The sequence below is a fragment of the Opisthocomus hoazin genome, chromosome 13 (assembly GCF_030867145.1).
Source record: "Opisthocomus hoazin isolate bOpiHoa1 chromosome 13, bOpiHoa1.hap1, whole genome shotgun sequence".
NCBI classification, from domain to species: domain Eukaryota; kingdom Metazoa; phylum Chordata; class Aves; order Opisthocomiformes; family Opisthocomidae; genus Opisthocomus; species Opisthocomus hoazin.
Window position 1 is genome coordinate 8,871,776 of NC_134426.1, and position 22,485 is coordinate 8,894,260.

At 49.0% G+C, this 22,485-nt stretch overlaps 1 protein-coding gene across 1 annotated transcript; it reads left to right on the forward strand.

Annotated features, from left to right (window-relative positions):
• Positions 1 to 12,452: 12,452 nt before the first annotated feature.
• Positions 12,453 to 13,391, forward strand: LOC142363024 (olfactory receptor 14J1-like). The gene has a single exon (XM_075434820.1). The coding sequence runs from the start codon at positions 12,456 to 12,458 to the stop codon at positions 13,389 to 13,391; it is 936 nt and encodes a 311-aa protein (XP_075290935.1). The 5' UTR covers positions 12,453 to 12,455.
• Positions 13,392 to 22,485: the final 9,094 nt, after the last annotated feature.

A 22,485-nucleotide genomic window follows, 5' to 3' on the forward strand; every position in this document is an offset into this window, starting at 1 on the left:
GCAGTGTCTGAGGGCTTCTTCCTGGAGGCTGGTGGGAAATGTCTTTGAACAGCTTAAATGACAGAAAGTGACCGCATTTAAGACAACTGAATCTTTAAATATTCCTTATAGCCAGGGCTGCCTATGGATGCAATCACCCCTTTAAATGGAGTCGTGTTCCACAGAGAGAGCTAAGTCTTTCTCTTTCTCCTCTTTATCAGCTGTATTGTCTGCATGGCCTTAAAAGTATGATGGCATTGGTCTTATGTGCATCCCTTCATTGCCTAACCTCATTCAAGACAGCTGAAACTTCATTTAATTTACAAACACAGGCTTGTAGAGCTATGGAAGTTGCCAGAGCACTCTGGCACAGTGGTGTAACCAAGGTGATGGAATCAGTTGACCATAAACATGAACAGTGCTGCTATGTTCCTGGTACAACCCAACCCACCTGGACTTTAGGACAGAGGGTCTATTCTCTAGGTAACCATTAATGCTAACTATAGTAGGTAATTGCGTGTTTGTCAAGGGAAATGACAGAGTGGAACACAGCTGCAGCAGGCACGCGAGGAATCCACTCACACAGCAACTCCCTGCAATGTACCATAGAGGATGAAGGGGAGTGAAGACTCCATGGCCCTGCTCTGTGATGATAAAGAGGGAAGAAATGATCCTCTAGAACTGATAGGCAGATCATTTGGCCCCCTGAGCCAACAGGTTTTCGTAACCTTGCCGAAGTGCTATCCTCTCATGAACTTTGCTCGTTTTAATATCAAAACACACTCCCATCCCGAAGGCTACCTGCCTCCATGGTGCGACCACCCCTCTTCAAGTCTGCGATCTTGATTTTACGTGAACTATACCTTTAAACATGAATCGAGAGAAGTTTACACCAATTGCCAAAGCGAATAATATTGAATATGCATAAATATAATAAATATGTATATTTTTGATTTATATAAACTGCATGGAAAGGGTATGAGGTATGCATGTTCGGTGGAATTATCCCCCGTGCATCCAGCGCTGCAATAAAGAATGCCTGGCTGCTAACACTACATTGGTGTTACGAGGTTTTATTCCCGGATTTTCAGTGACACTATATCATTACAACCTAAGCATCGCCATGTTCAGAACATTTCTGTCCCATATAAAGGTAAGCAGACTTTGGACTAGTCTTGCAACTTTTAGTGGGGGACCTCATGTGAGAAGCACAGAAGGGCAGCAGAGCTCAGTACAGCTGCTCTTCAAAGACAGTGTCTCTCAAGCAGGAGACTGTGCATGTCAATTGTCAGGACAATAAGCTGAACTGTCAGGAGAGAAGCTTGGAGAAACAGGAAACCCATGGGGAAGCTCCATGGACAAAAGGAAGTGTAACCAAGGTGATGAAATCATTTGACCATAAACATGAACAATGCTGCTGTGTTCCTGGTACAGCCCTGCCCATCTGGACATTAGGTCTGGGAACAGAGGATTTAGTCCCTAGGTAATCATTAATGTTAAACAATAATGGTGGAGGGGGATTTTTAACAGAAATAGCGTTACCTAATAGTTGCAGGTGCATTTGTGGTACCTATCTATTGTGTAAATTAACTGCAGCAAGAAGTCATACATCTCCCACCAAAGAAGTTAGTTTTAATTAAAACTAGCGGGTGCCTAGAAGTGGTCAATGTTAGAAATTGATTATAAAGATTGATTATAGAATAGAATAAAATCATAGAACTAGAACGTACACTCAGCTGTGTAGACACAGCTGTGTTAAGAAACCACACAATCGGTATGTTGCAATCGGGATAGAAATTAATTGTATGGATTGTATCTAATAGAATTAATTAAAGAAGCCGAGACAACCCTGAAACCAAGCAAGGCCTGAAACCAGTGACGGAGAATTCTACAAAGACAGAAGAATAGAAAGAACTTAATAAACGATGTACTCAAAGGAACGGAACGGTTGCTTAGGAAACTTATGAAGATTCTAGCCTTGATGTAATCGGTTTAATAAATGTATATGAACTGGTCTAGCATGCTCAGCTTTGCCACTCACTGAGGTGATGGTCCAACTCTGAGTTGTGAATAAAGCAAAACCTAGTGTAACCCACTCCTGTGAGGATAAAATTTTTAACAGTCAAGAAGACCCGTTCCGCAGAGACAAGAGCCAGAAGACGACTGAGCTTGCGCAGAAACAGGGGTCAACCCGCGGACACTGTGATGAAGAGGATGAGACTTCATCTTGAGACCCCCGACAACTACCACTAGGAGGCACTGCGCAAGCGCAACTGGGAAGAGTGTATGGAAATAGACTGATTTGACTATGAAAGGAAGAGCTTATGTAATCAGATGAATATGTATATTTTGTTCTATATAAACTGCATGGAAAAGGTACGACGTATGCACGTTTGGTGGAATTATCCCCCGTGCATCCGACGTCGCCATAAAGAATGCCTGCCTTTTAGCACTACATTGGTGTTACGAGGTTTTATTCACGGATTTTCAGCAACAGGGACTGACCTCCCAAGGGGAATGACAATAAAAGAGTGTAGATGTTAGACCTCAAATTGTTCTCCCAAAAGTGTGGTCATTTACCCAGTGCACAGTACACCAATACACACACAGAGCAGAGGTGTTGTCTTTCTTGCAGATTTGCACAGATGTGGGTGCTAGGTGATAATTCCACAAAGCTAGCACAATGTTTAGCAGAGTCACAAGTTCTATGTACTCTTACCAAAACAAAGCAATTACTCATTGCATTCTGACTGGTTCATCACGTTACACGCTTGTCATAGAAGTATACTCCTTCCTTACTTAACTATGCATACTCGCGAGCCGAGGAGGTGCAGACTTTTTGGTTCTGAATTGAGTCGGTGGTTGCAATCTCCCCCTGCCGCCTTTACCTTTTTCCTAGTTTTCCTCAGTCTTTGTTAACTTCATGCTTCTTTGGTAACCGTCCAGCTTTCAGTGCCTTCTGGGCTGGATGTTCCCCTTTTATCAGTCTGTTAGCTCCTCTTCAAGGACACAATTGTTAGTAAGGCATGCATTGATTATACAAAGTAGTCAAGCCTAAAATTAAACAATGTCAGAAGGAAGGAAGCATTTCTGCCCTGTTTCATAGCAACGTGAGCATCACTATGCTCAGAATATTGCTGCCCGATATGAAGATAAGCAGACTTTGGCCTAGTCCTGCAACTTTTAATCAGAGAGCCCACGCGAGCAGTACACAAAGGCAGCACAGCTCAAGACATCTGGCCTTTGAAGATGGTGTCTTTCAAGCAGGAGGCTGTGCATGTCAACAGTCAGGAAAACAAGCAGAACTATCAGGAGAGAAGCTCAGGGAAACGGGAAACTGATGTGGGACCTCTATGGAAAAAAGGAAGGATACAAGAGTTGGATGCAAGGGTGGAAACAAAGGAGGAATTCAGAAATGTGTTTGGGTTTAGAAAAGCCAGAGCTCCGCTAGAGTTGACACTTGCAAGGGAGTTCAAGGCCACAGCAACGGGCTGGTACTCCTTTAGAACACTTAAAGAAGAAACAAAGATGGTGTGTGGACACTGTTGAATTCAGGAAGAGCAGAGGTAGGTATTTCTGAGATTGTCTGTGTCCTCTTTGCCTCTGTCTTCAGCAGCAAGGTCTCCCAGTTCCAGGTGCCTAAGAAGCAGAACCCCAGGCGAAACCCAGCAGTGGATGGAGATGAAGTCAGGAGTCCCTTAGATAAGGTCGGTTCTTAATAGTACATTGGACCACAGAATCACAGAATCACAGAATGGTAGGGGATGGAAGGGACCTCTGTGGGACATCTAGTTCAACCCCCCTGCCCAAACAGGGTCACCTACAGCAGGCTGCACAGGACCGCGTCCAGGTGGGTCTTGAATATCTCCAGAGAAGGAGACTCCACAGCCTCCCTGGGCAGCCTGTTCCAGTGCTCCATCACCCTCAGAGGGAAGAAGTTCTTCCTCATGTTTAGACGGAACTTCCTCTGCTTTAGTTGGTGCCCATTGCCCCTAGTCCTGTCCCTGGGCACCACTGAAAAGAGTTTGTCCCCATCCTCCTGACACTCACCTTTCAGATATTTATAAGCATTTCTAAGGTCTCCTCGCATCCTTCTCTTCTTCAGGCTGAACAAGCCCAGCTCCCTCAGCCTCTCCTCGTACGAGAGATGTTCCTGTCCCCTCATCGTCTTTGTAGTCCTCCGCTGGACTCTCTCCAGGAGCTCCTCATCTTTCTTGAACTGGGGAGCCCAGAACTGGACAGCGTACTCCAGATGAGGCCTCACCAGGGCACTGTAGAGGGGAAGGAGAACCTCCCTCGACTTGCTGGCCACACTCCTTTTAATGCACCCCAGAATGCCATTGGCCTTCTTGGCAGCCAGGGCACACTGCTGGCTCACTGTTAACCTGTCATCCACCAGGACACCCACGTCCCTCTCCGCAGAGCTGCTCTCCAGCAGGTCAACCCCAACCCTGTACTGGCGCATGGGGTTGTTCCTCTCCAGGTGCAGGACCCTGCATTTGCCCTTGTTGAACCTCATCAGGTTCCTCTCTGCCCAACTTTCCAGCCTATCTAGGTCTCGCTGAATGGCAGCACAGCCTTCTGGTGTATCTACCACACCTCCCAGTTTGGTGTCGTCAGCAAACTTGCTGAGGGTACATTCTAACTCTTCATCCAGGTAGTTGATAAAGAAGTTAAATAAAACTGGGCCCGGTACTGACCGCTGAGGGACACCAGTAGTTACCGGCCTCCAACTAGACTCAGCGCCGCTGATGACAACCCTCTGAGTTCTGCCATTCAGCCAGTTCTCAATCCACCTTTTTCCAACTTGCCCTGCACTGTGTCCACGAGCTCCTCAGCTCTCACAGTGTGGATGTGCTCCTGGCAGGCAGGAGGGAAACTAGAGAGCCTTATCCAGCTGGGAAACCTCTCAAGGGTAGACCCAGCTCCTCTGCAGATATTCATTCAGTCAAGGACCTGGACCCAGAGTCCCGTGGTATCCCCATTGCTAGCACCCAGATGCTGATATTAGCAGCCCTGCTGCAGTTGCTGCTACACACACCCTGTGTCCTGCTCACCAGCTTGAAGTTCACTACCATTCACACATGTCCACTATGAAGGGAGAAGTCAGTCCAGGGCAGCGTACTCAAGAGAAACCTGTCAAAAATTCAACCAGACCCTTTTATATCCTTTCCCTATGTTTTCCCATTTTAAACCCCAACAACAACTTGGTTGCTGATTGTCTTTTCCTTTAAAATCAAAAGGAATCTTCATGAGCAAAATCACCAAGACCTGGTCTGAGTGTCTTAATCTCATCATTACAAGCCATATGCAGACTGCATGCTGCAGGCATCCTAGTCAAGGGAAGGTTGAAAGGGAAATTGGATGGAGACCACTGCATTGGCTCTGTGGGTCTATGGAAGAGATGTTTCCAAAAAGGGTGTGGAGAAGTTGCTGTGGACACAAGTAGATGGAGATGTGCTCTGGAAAGACAGAGCAGCCAGCGGCTGAACCTGTGAGGAGCTGTGGCCTGTGGGAGACCCAGAGCAAGTCAGGGACATCCCTGAAGGACTGCAGGCCCTGGACTTGGTCATGGGAGGGATTTCATAGTGGGGGCTGGTCAGTGGTCTTGTCATGCCTGGGCTCAGCCACATCAGCTGACTCCAATGCAGCTGAGCCGCTAACCTTGTATCCTCTCCTGCATGAACAGTGGCAGAAGAGATCATCTATATTCAAGGCAGAATTCAATCCAGACTTCTTCAGCCATTCCCCCATTTATGGAAATATCCTATGTGGAAAATGTCAAATCGCCCATCCTTCCACAAGACTAGCCTCTCCCTGCCCTGCCTCCCAATCCCTCCGCCCCATTTTGGAGTGGACATAAACTCACTAAGAGTTTCTCTTCAAGTGGGGCTGAGACTGTTGCAAGGTGGAGAAAAAGCCTCCTTCACTGTCAAAGTGATAGGGACACTCAAGAAGAGGGATTGAACCCTCCAAGATAGTATGACTGTTCCATCGTGCTCTGCCCCAGTTCCTCTCAATCACAGCACACAGATGTCGAGACCAAAGATGTGAAATTCAAGGACAGATTTTGGGAGGGAGCAGTGATGACAAGGATCCAGAGCTGCATGCAAACTCTAGCCACCCCAATGGGAAAGATACGCAAACCCTATGGAGACTGGGTGCCTTTTCCTATTGTAGTGTGTCTCTGGAGAGGTTAGGGCTCTCTAAAGCTTTCTCCCTGTGTGTCCTGGGTTTGGCCAGGACAGGGTTAATTTTCACCGGACTCCAGGAAGGGGCACAGCCGGGGGGTGGGGGCTGACCCCACCTGGCCAAACAGAGCCCGGTATTCCATACCCTGTGACGTCACGCTGGGTTCCGGTGGGGGGGGCAGCGCGGCGGGAACTCACTCGTGGCTTGGGGGGACGTGGCGCCGGTGCTGTGCGGGAGAGCATCTGTCTGGGTCGTGCAGTTCGTTGTTGTGTTTTCTCCTTATCTGTACCGTTGTTGTTCCTGTTTCCCTCTGTTTGCTGTTCTGTTAAACTGCCCTTATCCCGACCCACCAGTTTCTGCCTCTTTCTTTTCATTCTCCTCCGCACTGCAGCGGGGGGAGGGGCGGCCGCGTGGCGCTTTTGTTGCCGGCGGCAGCCGAAACCAAAACACTGTGCTCATCTGGGGTTTGTGGCCTAGCTCTTGTTGATCACGTCCTTTCTTATCTGAAGATGCCCTTCTTGCAACTTTAATCCCAAAAATAGGATGTCTTGAGCAGGTCCCTTGACTTTGCTTCCATTTATGGCACAACTGGCTTTCAGAAGGATTTGTATTATTTTCTCTCCTTTCTCAAAAAATTCTTCTGCTGTATTGCCCCATATGCTGATGTCATTGACGTACAGCAGATGTTCTGGAGCTTCACTCCTTTCCAACACAGTCTGGATTAGTCAATGTCAGGGCAGCTGATTCCAGGTGTCCTGAACACCCCTCCAAGGGAAAGCAAACTGTGGCCTGCACTCTGCTGCCAAAGGGATGGAGAAGAATGCATTAGCAATGTCAATTGTAGCGTACCACTTGGCTGCCTTTGACTCCAGCTGATACTGAAGTTCTAGCATGTCTGGCACGGCAGCACTCAGTGGTGGTGTGACTTCATTCAGGCCACGGTAGTCTATTGTCAGCCTCCACTCTCCAGGAGATTTTCTCACTGGCCTTATGGGACTATTAAAGGGTGAGTGAGTTTTGCTGATCCCTCCTTTACTCTCCAGTTTATAGATCAACTGATGAATGGGTTTAAGGGAGTCTTGGTTGGTGTGGTATTTTCGACGGTGCACTGTTGTTGTAGTGATTGGCACCTGTTGTTCTTCAACCCTCAGCAACCCCACAACAGAAGGATCCTCCGAGACACCAGACAAAATGGACAGCTGTTGAAGTTCTTCCCTCTCCACAGCAGCTATGCCAAAAGCCCACCGATACCCCCTTGGGTCCTTGAAATACCCTCTCCTGAGATAGTCTATCCCAAGGATGCACGGAGCCCCGGGGCCAGTTACAATGGGGTGCTTCTGCCAGTCCTGCCCAGTGAGGCTCACTTCAGCCTCCAATGCACTCAGCTCTTGGGACCCCCCTGTCACTCCAGAAATGCAAATGGACTCTGACCCTTGGAAATCTGATGGCATTAAAATACACTGTGCACCAGTGTCCACTAGAGCTTTCTACTCTTGTGGATCTGATGTGCCAGGCCACCGAATCCACACCATCCAATAAATGCGGTTGTCGCTTTCCTCCACCTGGCTGGAGGCAGGGCCCCTCTAATCCTGGCAAGAGAAGTTTCTGCACACCTCCTGTAAAAATGACTTAGAAGTCCCTTCAAGCGAACTGGAAGCACGATCTAACTGTCTACCTTGTCTGGAGGGCTGCCCACTGGAAACTGGAGTGGCATTTTTCCTAGAAGAATTGCAGTTTGTGATTTTTTTTTCCTTGCAACTCACGTATGATTTCTGTTGCAGTATGACATAAGGGTATGGTACTGTAGCTTTATGCTGTCATAGCTGTACAGTAATAATATTACAGAAGAAGCCAGGTGAAGAAGTCTAGGCTGAATCTCACAATGAACAGGACAAGTGCAGGGGCGATCCAACCTGATTTGATTTTGGTACCCAGCAATCCAAAAAAACCTTGCTCAATAGCCCCTGGAGTGATCCACATCCACTGCTGGTTGTTCTCCTCCAGAATCTGGCTTCAGGGCACCAAGGGTTGGGAGAACTTGTGGGTGAAGACATTCAAAGAGGACAAGGAGTTCCTCAGACAGATCTACACCTGCTCTTCATCACTTTGATGCCCTTGGACTCCCTTGCAAATGTTAACTTTGCTAAAACCCTCCTTATGTCTACATTCCTCCTTGGAAGTGAGATCCTCTGTCCACACCCTCTCTGCTTCCTTTTTCCATGGAGCTTCCTGACATGTTGCCTGTTTAGCGTAGCTGGTGTCCTGAGAGGTGCCCTTGGTTGCTGGAGTGTCAGCTTGTACCCTTTATGGGTTTAGAGAATGTTGTCCTTGAAAGCAGTTGCACTGAATTCTGCTGCCCTTCAGTGACACTGCCCATTGGAAGTTCCCGGTCTTGGCCAAAGTCTGCCACTCTGAGACCTGGCATATGCACTCTGCTGCTCTCCTTCTGCACTCGCTTTGGGAGCTGAGACTCCATTATGGCTTTGCTACTGGAGCCAAGGCTGACCAGCATGACACAGGTTTTCAGATCCCGGTGAACATCCCGTTTGTTGGTCCATCCGTGCTAAAAAGCTGATGCAAAGAGCCTCCAGACACATAAAGGAGCATTTGCACTCTGCTGTCCTGTGAATGTCATGGGAGTCAGCTGACTCTTGGCTGCCAGCTCCCTAGCAAACCTCTCTCTCACTCCCCCTCCTTCTTTGCTCACCTTGGTGTCTGCAGGGTTGTTTCTCTCAGTCTTCTCTTTTGCAGCTGCTGCCCACTCTCTTTTGTCCTTTCTCCAGTAGGCTATCAGAGAAGGGCCACTACATTTGCTTACTGGCTCAGGTTTCGGCAGTGGCTGGTGCATTTTGGAGGCAACTGAAACCTGCTATGTCCAACAAGCAGCTGTTGCTCTCTTCTCACCTAAACCACCTCTGCAGCTCCCCTCACCACTACCAAAGCCTTGCCATGGAAACCCAATACACCGGGTCATTAAAGTCCCCAGTAAGATGTGAGGCCTTTGATCGCAAGACTTCCTCAGGCTGGCTAAATAAGACTTAGGACCCTTCCTCACCCTGGTTATAGGTTCTTTATGTCAGAGCAGAGATGTGCTGGACTTCAGCCATGGCACCAGGAGCAGGCTCAGACATGAAACAATGAAAGGTGTTCCCAAGTGCCCAAGGTTCCATGCAAGCAAAGCTTTGCTTTAGAGCATGCTGGTGTGGAGGTCAGATGGCGACGTAAAGAGGAAATGAGGACTCCCTAATGAGAGAAAAACCTGATGAACCCTCAGGCGCAGAGAGATGCAGGGCTGGACTCTATATCCCTACCAGGAGAGGCTTTTGCTGTCTCTGGTGTCCCTGCAGCCTTGGGGGGCCTATGGTGCAGGTGAAGCTGATCACCAGGAAGGACAAGGTGTTTCTGAAAATGTGCTTGGCTATGGAAAAGCCTGGGATAATTATTGATCTGTTCTTTGAATGTATCGTCAAAGACATAACTAAAGGATGTGGCAGAAGCACTGCCTAAATCTACTGGATAAAGATGGGACAGGCTTCTCCCTGTGCCACAGGACTCAGGCTGATTACATCCATCAACAGTGCTGGACACAGAAATAATTTCAGGTTCAGTTGTCTTAAATCTGATAAGGAGAAGTGACATTGCTAGAAAGAAGTTGTTCTCCCCAGCAGAGGGAGGGAACATCAGTGATGACTTCAGCCTGTTTCACAGCAGTATCTCTGGAGACCCAGAGACAAAACAAGGGAGCCCAGAGTGGGCAGAGAAAGAGCTGCCTTGAGCTGGTCCTGTGCTGCTGATCTGGGCTGGGCTCCTGGGATGGAGGGAACTCCTGGCAAGTGGGCAGCACTTGCAGAGAAACAGCTGTGCCCAGGAGCAGCTCCTCTGCAAAGCACAGCAGGGCTGAGGGCACCGCCTGCAGGCAGCGAGGGGAGAGGTGCGAGGTGGACATAGGTTAAAGGCAGTGTGGGGTGGGAAGATGCTGAGAGCTCACTGAGGGAGAAATTTTCACAACCCATGAAATGGTAAGTCCCTGGAAGCAGGGCAGTGAATCTGCAGCTGCTGGAGGGATCTCCAAAAGCTGGCACATCCTACAGCCTACAGGATCTTTGTGGAGGATTGTCACAGCTTCTCAAGCCTAGAGGAGGAAGACACGTTCTAGAGAAGTTTTTCCCTGCCCTGCCATCAGAGGAGTAGGGCAAGTTGACTGCCTTCTCTGGGGGTTACTGGTAGGATATTAAGCCAGGTGTGCAGCCAGGGGTGCCCAGGACTGTCCTCCAGAGCAGGTCCCTTTACCGCAGGAGTCTGTATGCTGGGGTCAGTGCTCAGCCTGCTTGGGGAGTTCCCGATGGTGCTGTGGGGAGAATCTGTGGGTGGAAGAAGAGAAGCCCGGAAGGGCAGGGTTTTACTCCTACCAGGAGACTGCTGCACGGGTCAGGGATGCTCACAGCTCCAGTTCATCCCCACAATATTTCCAAAGGACTGATTCAAGAAGAAGGTCATGCACAGGATAACCATAAAGATAACAAAAACTTCCTGAATTTGTGTTATCAGTTTCCTATTTGGAAGAGGGAGGGCGGTGTAAAAGGGATAAATGGAAAAGGAGCGTTCAGCCTTGAAGAAGTCACTGAGATTCCTGAGCCAGTGATCAGTAACTCTGATAGGAGCCTCCTAAAGCACCCTCAGCCATTCCTCTGCCTGTCGACAGGACCAGCATCACCTTTCCTGGACCTACCAGGCTTAGCCTGACCTTTCATTTTCCACCTGCAAACAAGAAAGGGCCCCCAGTCAGTGCCCTGCAAACAGGCAGGTTTCTGTATGGCCAGGGTGAGTGCACAGGGGTTGGGATGGGGTCTGTGACTGCTGACAGGGAAAGACATGGGACAGGCAAACATCTCCCAGTAGGAAAATTTCCAGGCAGCAGAGATGTAATCAGGGAAGGAGTAGAAATGAAAACCAGAACTGTTGTGGGAGGAAGAATTCAGAAACCTCCATGTGATCCCCTCCAATGCAGACCCCTTCCTCTGAGCAAGAGCCCTTGCCTCGTCTCCCACCCACCAAAGCCTCTGCCCTCAGGGCTGAGGTCTCCAAACCATGAACCACCTCCTCTGCAGCAGAGCTCCAGCAGAGCCAGGGGGCAGCTCTCCAGCCACATCTCCATTTCTCTGCTGCAGATCACAGGGGCTCAGAACTCAACTGCCCGGCAATGTTGGTGTCTGGTAAGGGTGACGCTGTGCTGAGGGCCCAGCTGCCTCTGCCCTGGCATCTCTCATCCAGACCCTCTCTGGATATTTGCTTGCTTCTCCACTTCTCTGTGTTCTTGTTGTTGTTATTTCATTCTTGCTGTCAGCTTCGTTAGCGAGCTGGACATTCACCTGCAGCATCACAGGCTGATTTTGTGGCTCCATTTCTGCAGCTGTGTCCATGGGAACAAGTGCCCCAACTTTCGTCTCCCCTGTGGGGCTGTGGGCAATGCAGTCTGTGGGGCTGGAGGATCAACTGCTTTTCCCTTCACCATATGCTATCCTTTGAACACTTGGCTATCTCCTTGAGGTATCCTTCAAAGCTGTGAGCTGCCCTCCACAATGCAAACCTGTCCTGTCACACCCTTTTGTTATGTGCAAGCCCCATGGAGAAGCACAGAGATGCTACAAGGGAGAAAACCCTGTTGGGTTGATGAAATGAGCCATGCGTGTCCTTGGTTAGAAGTGAGGCGCTGTGACCTTGAGAAAGGGTGAGACATTTAGCAGTCTGCACTGGATCCCTCTGTTCTCAGTAGCATCTGATTGTTTTTCAGGATAACATAGGACTGTGCTCATCATCCACCTTACGAAGAACAAGCCCAGGGCAGCTCAGAACAAGGCAGAGGGACAGACCAGCTGCCCTCCTTCTGCACTAAGCCACAAGCAATTGTTTCACCTCACAAGACTCCCTCTTTTCTCCCTGAGTGCAGCAGAAATTCTGAGGGTTTCTGACATCCAAACACACCCCCAAGGTGACAAGATGGAAGCTGCAAGAACCCAAAACCTCTGAGACTGCCTTCTGCCATCCCCATTCGTTAGCACTGGCAGTGCAGATGCTGAAAATCCCTTCTGCAATAAGAGCAGATTCCTCTGGCAAAGTCTCACACCAGGTCTGGACCTTGGCCCACAATGGCCATGAACCCTTGTGCCACCATGCCCATGAACCCACCGCTGCAGAGCAAAGCTTTGATTTTCCTCTGAGAAGTCTCCCCTAACTCTTCATTGATTCTTCCTCTAGGAACAGGACCCCGTGTGTAGAGAAAGTAAATGACCAACAGCAGCTCCATCACCCATTTCCTCCTCCTGGCATTTGCAGACACACGGGAGCTGCAGCTCTTGCACTTCTGGCTCTTCCTTGGCATCTACCTGACTGCCCTCCTCAGCAACAGCCTCATCATCATCGCCATAGCTTGTGACCACCGCCTCCACACACCCATGTACTTCTTCCTCCTGAACCTCTCCGTCCTCGACCTGGGCTCCATCTCCACCACTGTTCCTAAGTCCATGGCCAATTCCTTCTGGGACATCAGGGCCATTTCCTATGCAGGGTGTGTTGTCCAGCTCTTTTTCTTTGTCTTCTTGATTGTGGGGGAGTACTGTCTTCTCATCGTCATGGCCTATGACCGCTACATGGCCATTTGCAAACCTCTTCACTATGAACCGATGATGGGCAGCAGAGCTTGTGTCCACATGGCAGCCGCTGCCTGGGGCAGTGCTTTTCTCTATGCTCTCTTGCACACTGTCAATACATTTTCAATTCCTCTCTGCAAGGGCAATGCTGTGGAACACTTCTTCTGTGAAATCCCCCAGATCCTCAAGCTCTCCTGCTCACAGTCCTACCTCAGGGAAGTTGGGCTTCTTGGGGCTAGTGTTTCTATAGCTTTTGGGTGTTTTGTTTTCATTGTGCTGTCCTATGTGCAGATTTTCAGGGCCGTGCTGAGGATCCCCTCTGAGCAGGGACGGCACAAAGCCTTTTCCACATGCCTCCCTCACCTGGCTGTGGTCTCCCTGTTTGTCAGCACTATCATGATTTCTTATCTGAAGCCCCCTACCATCTCCTCCCCTTCCTTGGATGTGGTGATAGCTGTCCTGTACTCAGTGGTTCCTCCAGCAGTGAACCCCCTCATCTACAGCATGAGGAACCAGGAGCTCAAAGATGCCCTGAAGAAGCTTATTCAGTCAGTAGTATTTCAGCAGCAATGAGTTGTCCATGTCTCTTCGCAAGAGATTTCCAGTGTATCTTGGGAAACCTCCTGTGCTTTGGACATTTTGCCTGCGATAAATCTGTTTCTCTAGGAATGTCTGCATCCACTCAACTTACTCAGAGACATGAACCCAGTCTGTCTGACCCAGAGGTCTTTGCACATGTGTGTGGCTTGATGGTGCATGTGGCCTCATGTATCAGATCTCTGTAATAAAAGGCGACTTTCTCAGTGCTGGCGTCTGGAGGTGGGGCTCTTCTTTCAAAGCTGGGGTCAGGGACAGTTGGAAGATTTTAACCCTGTTAGTTCGTTCTGCTGTGTTAGAATTCTCCATGGTCTGAGGGGAGGAGGGCATGTGGTGATGTATTAGAAAGAGGGAGCTGAATGAGCTTTCACTGGTGGGCTCCCTATTTGGCCATTTACAGCACTGGTCACTCACCAGAGATTTATATGTGAATTTTGCTGCACAGCCACTTCCCTCCTGCTCCTGCACTCAGTGCCTGCAAGGGGGGGAATGACCATCCCTGCTCATCCTTGCTGTCTCAAGCAGGAGGAACAGAAGTGGCACAGGGCACAAAGAGGTTTCTGGGGGATCATGGGAGGCAAACTGGAACCTTATTCCAGCCTATCAGTTCCTATGAGGATGTCCTAGCGAATACAGATGTCATCTCTTCACCATGGTGCGTGGTGGGAGAACAAAAGACAATGGGAGGAAGGGAAAAGGGGAGAGGTTTTGCTGGGAGAGAAGGACAACATTTTTCCCTAGGAGTTCAGCCAAGTGCTGGAACAGGTCACCCAGAGAGGCTGGGCAATCTCTGTCCTTGGGGCTTTTGAAATTTGGGCTGAATCAAACGTTGAACCACTTGGTCAAACTTTGTTTCTCACAGGATGAACTGCAGATTCCTGTGGTCCTCTGGTCTCCCCATGTCCTCTGGGATGGGTGCCAATCCCAGCCCCGCACCCCAGGTTCTTTGGGGCCCCTAGAAAGGGCACTGCCTATTTATGGTCAGATAACTGATGCACAATATTATTACATTTATATTTTAAAATACTCTACAAGCACATTTTGATCAGCTGAATCATTGGAGTATTTTTCAGAAATGACGGTGTTTTCCCACCATGACAGAACGGGAATTTCCAGCAAGTGTGCTAGGCGCAGGAGAATAAATATTGACCTTTCTGTGCTCTTGTATTACCAAAACACGGTCTAGTATTTCACCTCCCTCATCATGTTAGGAGCTTCTGCCTCTCATGATTCAATGGCAATGCACACTATGTGGAATTATGCCCTTCTCATTACACTCAGGTTTCCTCCTTCACTTGGTATTTGGTCATTCAGATACCTCTCCACTACAAGGCCTCTGCTTTGAGCTTCAAGCAGTTAGGAACCTGCCCCATCACTGAGAAGGATAACTCTTTAGTCAACGCCTCACTGATTTTATATATCTTCTTTCTTATCAGTTTGTCTAAATCAGTTTTTTTATGGAAATGCCTTGTGAAAGGTTCACCACATGAGATGCTGCCTGGACTTTGCATGCAGCTGAGGAGAGAGTTGTTAAGTTTATTAAATTGCATAATGTTTCACTTTCGTTTGTTGGTAAGGAAGAGAACCCTTTCTGTGCCTGTGTGCAGCTCGGTTCTCTAAGGAAAGCAGGTGGGAGCTGGTGCAAAGGAGCTGTACCAGGCAGCTGCAGAGCTCAGTGGAGAAGTCTGACATGAGGAGAAGTGATGCAAGTGCCAGAAGGCTGATGAGGGAACTGGTGGGCTTGGGAAGGTGAGGAGCAAGGTTGTCCATAGAGACCCCAAGGGACTGCTTTTCCTGCCTTGTCTTATCTCCTTAGGAGACAGCATGGATCAATATCTGTTGTAGAGTGCTGCTATCCCTTCTTCTATAGACTGAAAAACTATAAAAAATACTCTTAAGAAGTTAACCTCTTTTTTTATTAACTACTCACTCAACTCTTCCCCTTCATCTACCTCTTTGAAACAGCTCCAATTAGCAATATAAGGCAATAAGAGCTGAAAAATCAAGGAGAAGAGAAAGGCACATGAAGGCTTTCTGCATTGTAATGAGCCCCAGGGTGCATTTGGTGCTGAGTCCATGAACCTGAGATACTGAGAGAAGGTTGCACAAACCTGTCCGGAAGTCAAAATGTGAAGTTAGTCCCAAAGTACCTTCAAGCATTAATGGGTCCCACTGAGGGCCACTACCGACACAGACTCCTGAGAGAAGATAATCAGATGCCATGATTCCAAGCAGGCAAAGGTAAAGTGTGAGCAAATCTGATGCTGAGAAAACTGTGAGATTTTTTGATGAAGGAGGATGGCCAAGCCCTGACCCCCATCTCCAGGAAAGGGAGATCCAGTCCCTCACTGGTAGCTCAGAGTATTTCCTGGGGTTGTGGGGAGTGTGATGGCAAGTGAAGGAGGACGATGGTATGACACCTCCTGGCCTCCTCAGGGTTCATGCAAGGAGGAAATGAGCCTCCATTGCCTTGAGGATCATTTGCCTCTTCTTAGGCCTTGGCTGCAGAGAAATCTGCCTTACTCAAGGAGACAAAGACCTCGGTTCTGTCATGGCTTTTCAGCCTTTCCAGCGCCCTTGGCCATGTCCACCACAGGCAGTTCTACACTGTCCCATGCCTGTACCTGTTTCCCTGCAGGCTGCAGACACCCAATGTGCTTCCTTAGCTTGCTCTCACCCCAGTATGTCCCTTACATGTACTGGTGTCTCTCCATCCTCACCAGAGGTTCCTTGAAAAACTAAGCCATGGGCAGATCCAGGCTCCCTCCAAGTGACTTTTTGTACCACAGCACTGCACTCAGAATGACATATCTTTATGCTCAGATCCACTGTGGACTTCCAAAGCTGAACTTTCTGATGGTTGCCCTTTCTCAACCTGTTTCCCACTACCCAAAAAAAAGTGCCATCATCTCGGAGAGAAATTTTCAAGGTCCCCTGAGCACCTACTATTCTTCTCTCAGCCTGCTCTTCACCAGGCTAAAGAAGCCCAGGTCTCTCAGCCTCTCCACACACGACCCCTAACCCTATCGCGGAAGAATTTCTCTGGCCACACGACAGTTCCTCCACATTCCTCCAAAATGGGGAGCCCCACACTGGGACACACTGCTCCAGATGTGGCCACACCGGTGCTGAGTCAAGACAGACAAGAACTGCCTTTGTCTGGGTGGCCACAGTCCTCCCAGTGCAGCCCAATATGCTCATGGCCATATTTCTGATTAGCACCACTGGCTCCTACAGTATCCCTTGTAATGCCCAAAGCCTCCTCCTTGAGGTTGCTCCTCAGCCAGTTATGTCTGAGTCTGCCTTGATGGACGGGTGTTGTCTGGTAGAGAGCAAAGTCCCACACAGCTGCTTGCTCACTCATGACATCATATGATATGGAATACCCCTCTGGTCACTTGGGGTCAGTTTTCACAGCCATGTCCCCTATCAGCTTCTGGGGCACCCCCAGGCTACTTGATCATAGGGTAGCATTAGAAGGCACAAAGCCTTGATGCTGTGCAAGGACTGCTCAGATGTAACTAAAACATCGATGTGTTACCATGTGTCTCTTGAGTCCCTGGAGCCATCGCAGTGACGAGGGAGAGAACCCTGCCTGGCTGTGGGCTGGGGATGTTACGAGGTGATGGGATCTAGAACGATATTTGTGGGGCAGTTTCTTCTGTCTGTTTGTTCACTTTTTAGAGCAGGGCGGCAATAAATAGAGCGGCAGATGCTCGCTGTTACCCCTGCCCTCCTCACCAGGGGAAAGGATAATGGAGGAACAGCAAGAGGGCCTTACAAATTGGAAAATAAAATAGCTTTAATAATAATGCCAATAATAATGGGAAAAATGCAGAAATAAACAAAATAATATTGACTTTCCCTGAGTTGTGTGCATTGGGGGCTGACGTTATGAGAACAGCTGCCAGGCAGACACTACCAAGTCGCGGTCTGGACTCAGCAGTAGATGGGATATGGATTCAGGACTGCGTGGATCGGAATCTGGATCAGGATAATAGACAGGACAACAAGCAGGCTCCTCTTCAGTAGGTGGCCATGGACAAAGACCAAAAGACCCTCACGAACCCCCACCTTCAAACCGAGTATGACTTGTATAGTATGGAGTATCACGTTGGTCAATATTGGGTCACCTGTTCTGTCCTCCTCTCCCTGCAAGTACCACCCTTTATGACCTCTCAATCGTGGAACATAAGAGGTTTATCAATGAACTTGGCGGCTATAGAAATAATTATAAACATGGACATTTTCTGCATTCCTTTCCTACTGTTAGCTCAGTAAAACTATAAACATTAGGTGTTATCAGCTCTGGAGTGGACTCTGTCTGAAAAATATGCAACCAACTTCAGAAGAAGGCAGTTACGCAGAAGAACTTGGCTGAAAGAAGATTCAGTGAAAGAGAATTGGTTCTGTTTTAACCAAAACGAGGACAGACAGAGAGTTACCCGAAATACCCATGGTGAGTTAAATTTGGCAAACTATCAGGTGCTCACCAAGCCACTATCTCACTGTGAAGGTGAAAAAAATTTGGGGCAGTTTAAAGGCAGTTTAATGTGGGGTGAGGAGCAGGATTACAGAAAAAAGCAAAAGCAAAGGCCACACACAAAAGGAAAGCAAAACCAAAGGAGTTTTTCTCTCTTCTTCTCATCAGCAGACAATGTCCAGCCACCTCTTGAAAGCAAGGATTCAGGACATGTAGAAGCAGCTTTGGAAGACAAATCACTGAATAAAAAATGTCATCTCCTCCCATAACTCCTTTCCATCAGTTTGCATGCTCAGCATGATGTCACATGGAATATCCCATTGTTTAATTCAGGTAAGCTATCCCATCTGAGTCCCATCCCAGCCACTGGCCCACCCTGAGCCAGCAACCATGGGAGGGTTTGGACAGACAGCGTTCATGCGATGTGAGCACTGCTCAGTAATAGCCAAGACACTGACGCGTGATCAACATCGTTCCAGCCACAAATCCAAACCACAGCAGCATGTGGGCTGCTCTGGGGAAAGTGAGCTCCATCCCAGCCAGACCCTGTACAATGGTGTTCAGGGGTCTCTTCTAGCTTGCATTATTCTATGCTTCAATGATTTTAGTTTCAGAGCTCTTTGAAGACAGAACAGACAGATGAAGAAGAAAAAGATGAGAGGCAGAAGCAGTGATAGAAAATGAAGAAGTATAAATACAGCAGTTCCTCTGTGGATCATATCTCCACTCCAAAGGTTGACAGGAAATTTATTACATAAAATTGATGAAACACGCTTAATTTTATCTGCTCAAGTACTGGGCCCCAAGGAGGGTGATGGTTGGGTACAGTAGCATGTGGTCAATATTGTCTCGGGAGCTCATAATCCAGTAGCAAGCCAATGACTGTGAACGGGTCTGTGAGATCACTTGTGCCTCTGGAGGTCATTGGCCAACAGCAGGCACATGGCTGAGAAAGGGACTGTGAGGTCACTTCTCTCTGAAGTTGCTGATAGGTCAGCCCTTGGCTCATGGTGGGGATATGTGCTTTTAAGGTCCCCTCTGCCGGTGTCTGTGACAGGCCAACAGCAGGCACCTGGCTGGCACATGGACTGGGAGATCCCCTCTGCCGAAGGACCCAGGCTCACTGCAGGAAGGGGGCTGATAGTTTGGGTGTCGTGTCTCTTCTGCCTGAGCTCATGATGGGACAGCAGCAGGCACTCAGCTTGGGCATGTCTATCCGAGAAGCTGAAAGGCTGGCAGCGCTGGGAGATGATAGGGAGGCTACTCCTCGGTGGTCAGGAAAAAGGCCAAAAGAAGGCCTGGTGGGTTGGGATGCTTCCTAGAAGGGTGGTTTCTGAGATGATGGAGCTTTCCTTGGAGGAAGGAAACATCAGGAGAGACAAACAGCTACCACACAGTGCAGATTGGCAGGTGAAATCTAGACATGAGGAGGAAGGAATGTGACTCAAGTGGTAGTGCTGTGGTACAAGAAGTCACCCAGAAGGAGGATGAGATCAGTCCATTTCTTTGTGATTCAAGGAACAGAGCGAGAGGGTGGACAGACACCTGTGGCTGGATGGAAATGGCAGGGTGAGAGCAAGGTGAGGAAGCGAGATGGGTGTCTGCAACCTGCAGGGAAACACAAGCAGCTGTGGGACAGCATAGGACCAGCTCTGGTGGAGATGGCAAAGGGCCCTGGCAAGGTTGGCACTTGCCAAGAGAACCCAAGGCTTTGTCCCCTTGGCTATGACAGGTGTCTCTGCCACCAAGGCCTCTGAGGAGACCTGTTGTCCTAAGGCACTGGGGGGGCTCATTGCCTCCTTGCACAGCCCCAGGAAGGCTGGGAACTGTCACCCCGTTGGCCTTCCCTCAGCATCACCCACCCCACCTCCCACTGCCCCAGCAAGAGCCCTGAGCAAGGCCTGAGGGACAGGATCTGCCTTGCCAGGGGCTGGGGCTCAGCCCTTGGCCTTTCTGCCTCACCAGACACACCCAGGGTGTTCTCAGCATCTGAGCTGCCTGCACCTTCCCTTTGCTGCCTGCCATCATGGCCTCCAGTTCTCTGCTCTAACGAGTCTCTGGGGAAGCTTTGCTGGTAATGGTCCTCAGTGGGACTCAGCAATGCTTCAGGGTCCTCAGGATGTTTTTCCTCCTCATTTTCAATTGTGGAAAGGTTTGTGAAATCTCCTCTCAGTACCCAAGCTTCAAGGACTCAGCTCAAACACTCCATGGGGCTCATTACAGTGAAGAAAGCCCTAACAAACTATGCCTCTTCTTGTAATTTTCTTCTAGTCTGATACAGTTTATTAGAGAGATTTCCTGATATATTTATGGAGAAAGATTTCAAAAAGCTTCTAAGAAAAACGTCTTTTCATTTTAAAGAGGTGTAGTTTATCATCTTGGAGTTTTGATAAGTGGTGACAGCAGCATTCTCTGACTGATGTTGATGCAGAGTCTCTCCTCAGGAGGTCTGGCCTGGTTGCAGAAGCTGTTTCTTGAGGTCTGACACAGTATGGACAACTGCCATGTCGGTATCGTATTAACCTCTCATTCATTTTGTTCCCAGAATGGTAGCCACTCTGTGCAGCCTTTAAGTGCCGCGTAGGAGTCAGTATGAATATGTACAGGGGAAGCAGCTTGGGCCTCATGCTGCAATACACTCCACACTGTGGTTAGCTCTCCCACCTGCGCGCTGCCCTCCCCTTCAGTGCTGATTTGTTCCTTAGTCCCGACCTGAAGTGCCACAGCTCGATACTTCCAAATCTTTCCTTCTTGCTTCGACGAAGCATCTGTAAACCACACGTTCTGTAACTGTTTGGAAAATAGGGGAGCTATTTGTATCAGAGAAGAAAGCTGAGGCGCATCCTTACCTAGGTCTACCTCATCCTGTATATTTAGCACTTCAGTAGCTCCTTCAGATACGGAAAAATTATTGCAATAATGCTCTAATTGTGCATACCATTTCCATATGGAGGCTCTTTGGGCCACCCCGTCAGGGGGTGGGGTTCCTGTTACAAATGCTTTGGTCACTTTAAATGGGCCCCGAAGGATTATGGGCTGCTGTCGGATGGTTTGTTCGGCCTCTCTCAAAGCTAGACTAACTACAAATAGGCCCTTTTACCAAGTCACATACCTTTTCTCGGCATCTTTGAAACTACGTGAATAGAACCCGATGGGCCAAATAGGTCTCTCTGACCCCTTTTGCCACAAATGAATCGAGAGCCCAGTTCGGGCAAACCCCCATTCTGTTGGGACTGGGTCCGTCGGATGGATAGGTCCAAGGGCTTGGTAGGCATTTGCCTCAGACACCAACAGTTGTAACGCCTCATCGTGGAACTGGGTCCGCTCCCATCGGGCACTTTTCCGCAATAAATTAAAAAATCAGGGATATGTTTTCTCCAGAACACGAGTAGTCCTAATGCATGTTGTAGATCTTTCTTTGATCCTGGTATTTTAATTAGGTCAAGGGAGGACAGAGTATCGGGGGGGATACACATCATTCCCCCCCTCCACCAGATTCCCAAAAATTTCACTTCACTAGAAGGGGATTGTATCTCCTCAGGTGGAATCGTCAACCATATGTGTTCTAAATGGGTAATAATGTCCCACTGCGCCTCCCCAACTTCCTCTATCTGACTTCCTCCCACACGCACATCATCTATATATTGATAAATCTTCACCCCCGCTTGTATGGGTATCGCTTCTAATTCCCGCGCTAGGGCATGGTGAGCTAATGTGGGGGAGTGCTTATACCCCTGGGGAAGCCGCGTGAAAGTGTACTGCTGTCCTTCTCAGGTGAAAGCAAAACAGGTTTGATCTGCAGGTTGAAAGTGTACCATAAAGAACATATCCTTAACATCAGTAGTTGCCAGAATTGGGTACGTGTGTTCCTGAATGGTGCTAATGTGCTCCCACTGGCCAGGCAGGGGAGTTGTAAGGCGGGTGCGTGGGAACTACCACCCCTTGTTCCCGCAGCTCTGCCAGCACAGGGGCTGTGCCTTCCCCGGCTCCCAACTGCAGCAGGTAGGGTTTCACATTCGTTAATTTAGAAGGGGGAGGGCAGGCGCCGCTTGTAGTGGTTGCACCTCCACGCCGGGGGTTTTGGCCAATTGTCTAATTTGGGGGACACTGAAGGAGCACGCATTTCCCCGGACATCACACCACTGTTTACTCTTCAAAGCATCCATACCTAAAGGATTCATTTGGAAAGGTCCCACAGTTACCATGATGTCCACAGGTTCTCCCTGCCCCGGTAGCCATAATGTCACCGGAGTCACAGGCACTGTCTGAGTTTTCCCCAAGGCGTTTAAAACTATCAGGCATTTGGGTGGGACTGAAATTCCACACCGTTCTGCCTCGACCTGGCTTAGCGCAGTAATTTGTGCTCCAGTGTCAGCCAAAAAGGTTACTGGTCTCCTCCTTGGCTCTACCACCACCATAATCAATAAATCCCCTTTGTTATTGCAGGTGAGCTGTCTTACAAACATCCACCCCCCACCTCCCCCCTCACCCTGGGGGGGTGGAGGATTTCGTTTCCCACCATCTTCTTCTCCCTCTTTCATTCCCCCTCCAGATTCACCTAGGGTGGGGCACTAGGACCTGGTCCTA

What these genes read in the sequence shown, in the direction of transcription:
- LOC142363024 (XM_075434820.1), top strand. Translation starts at nt 12,456, where the DNA reads ATGACCAACAGCAGCTCCATCACCCATTTCCTCCTCCTGGCATTTGCA.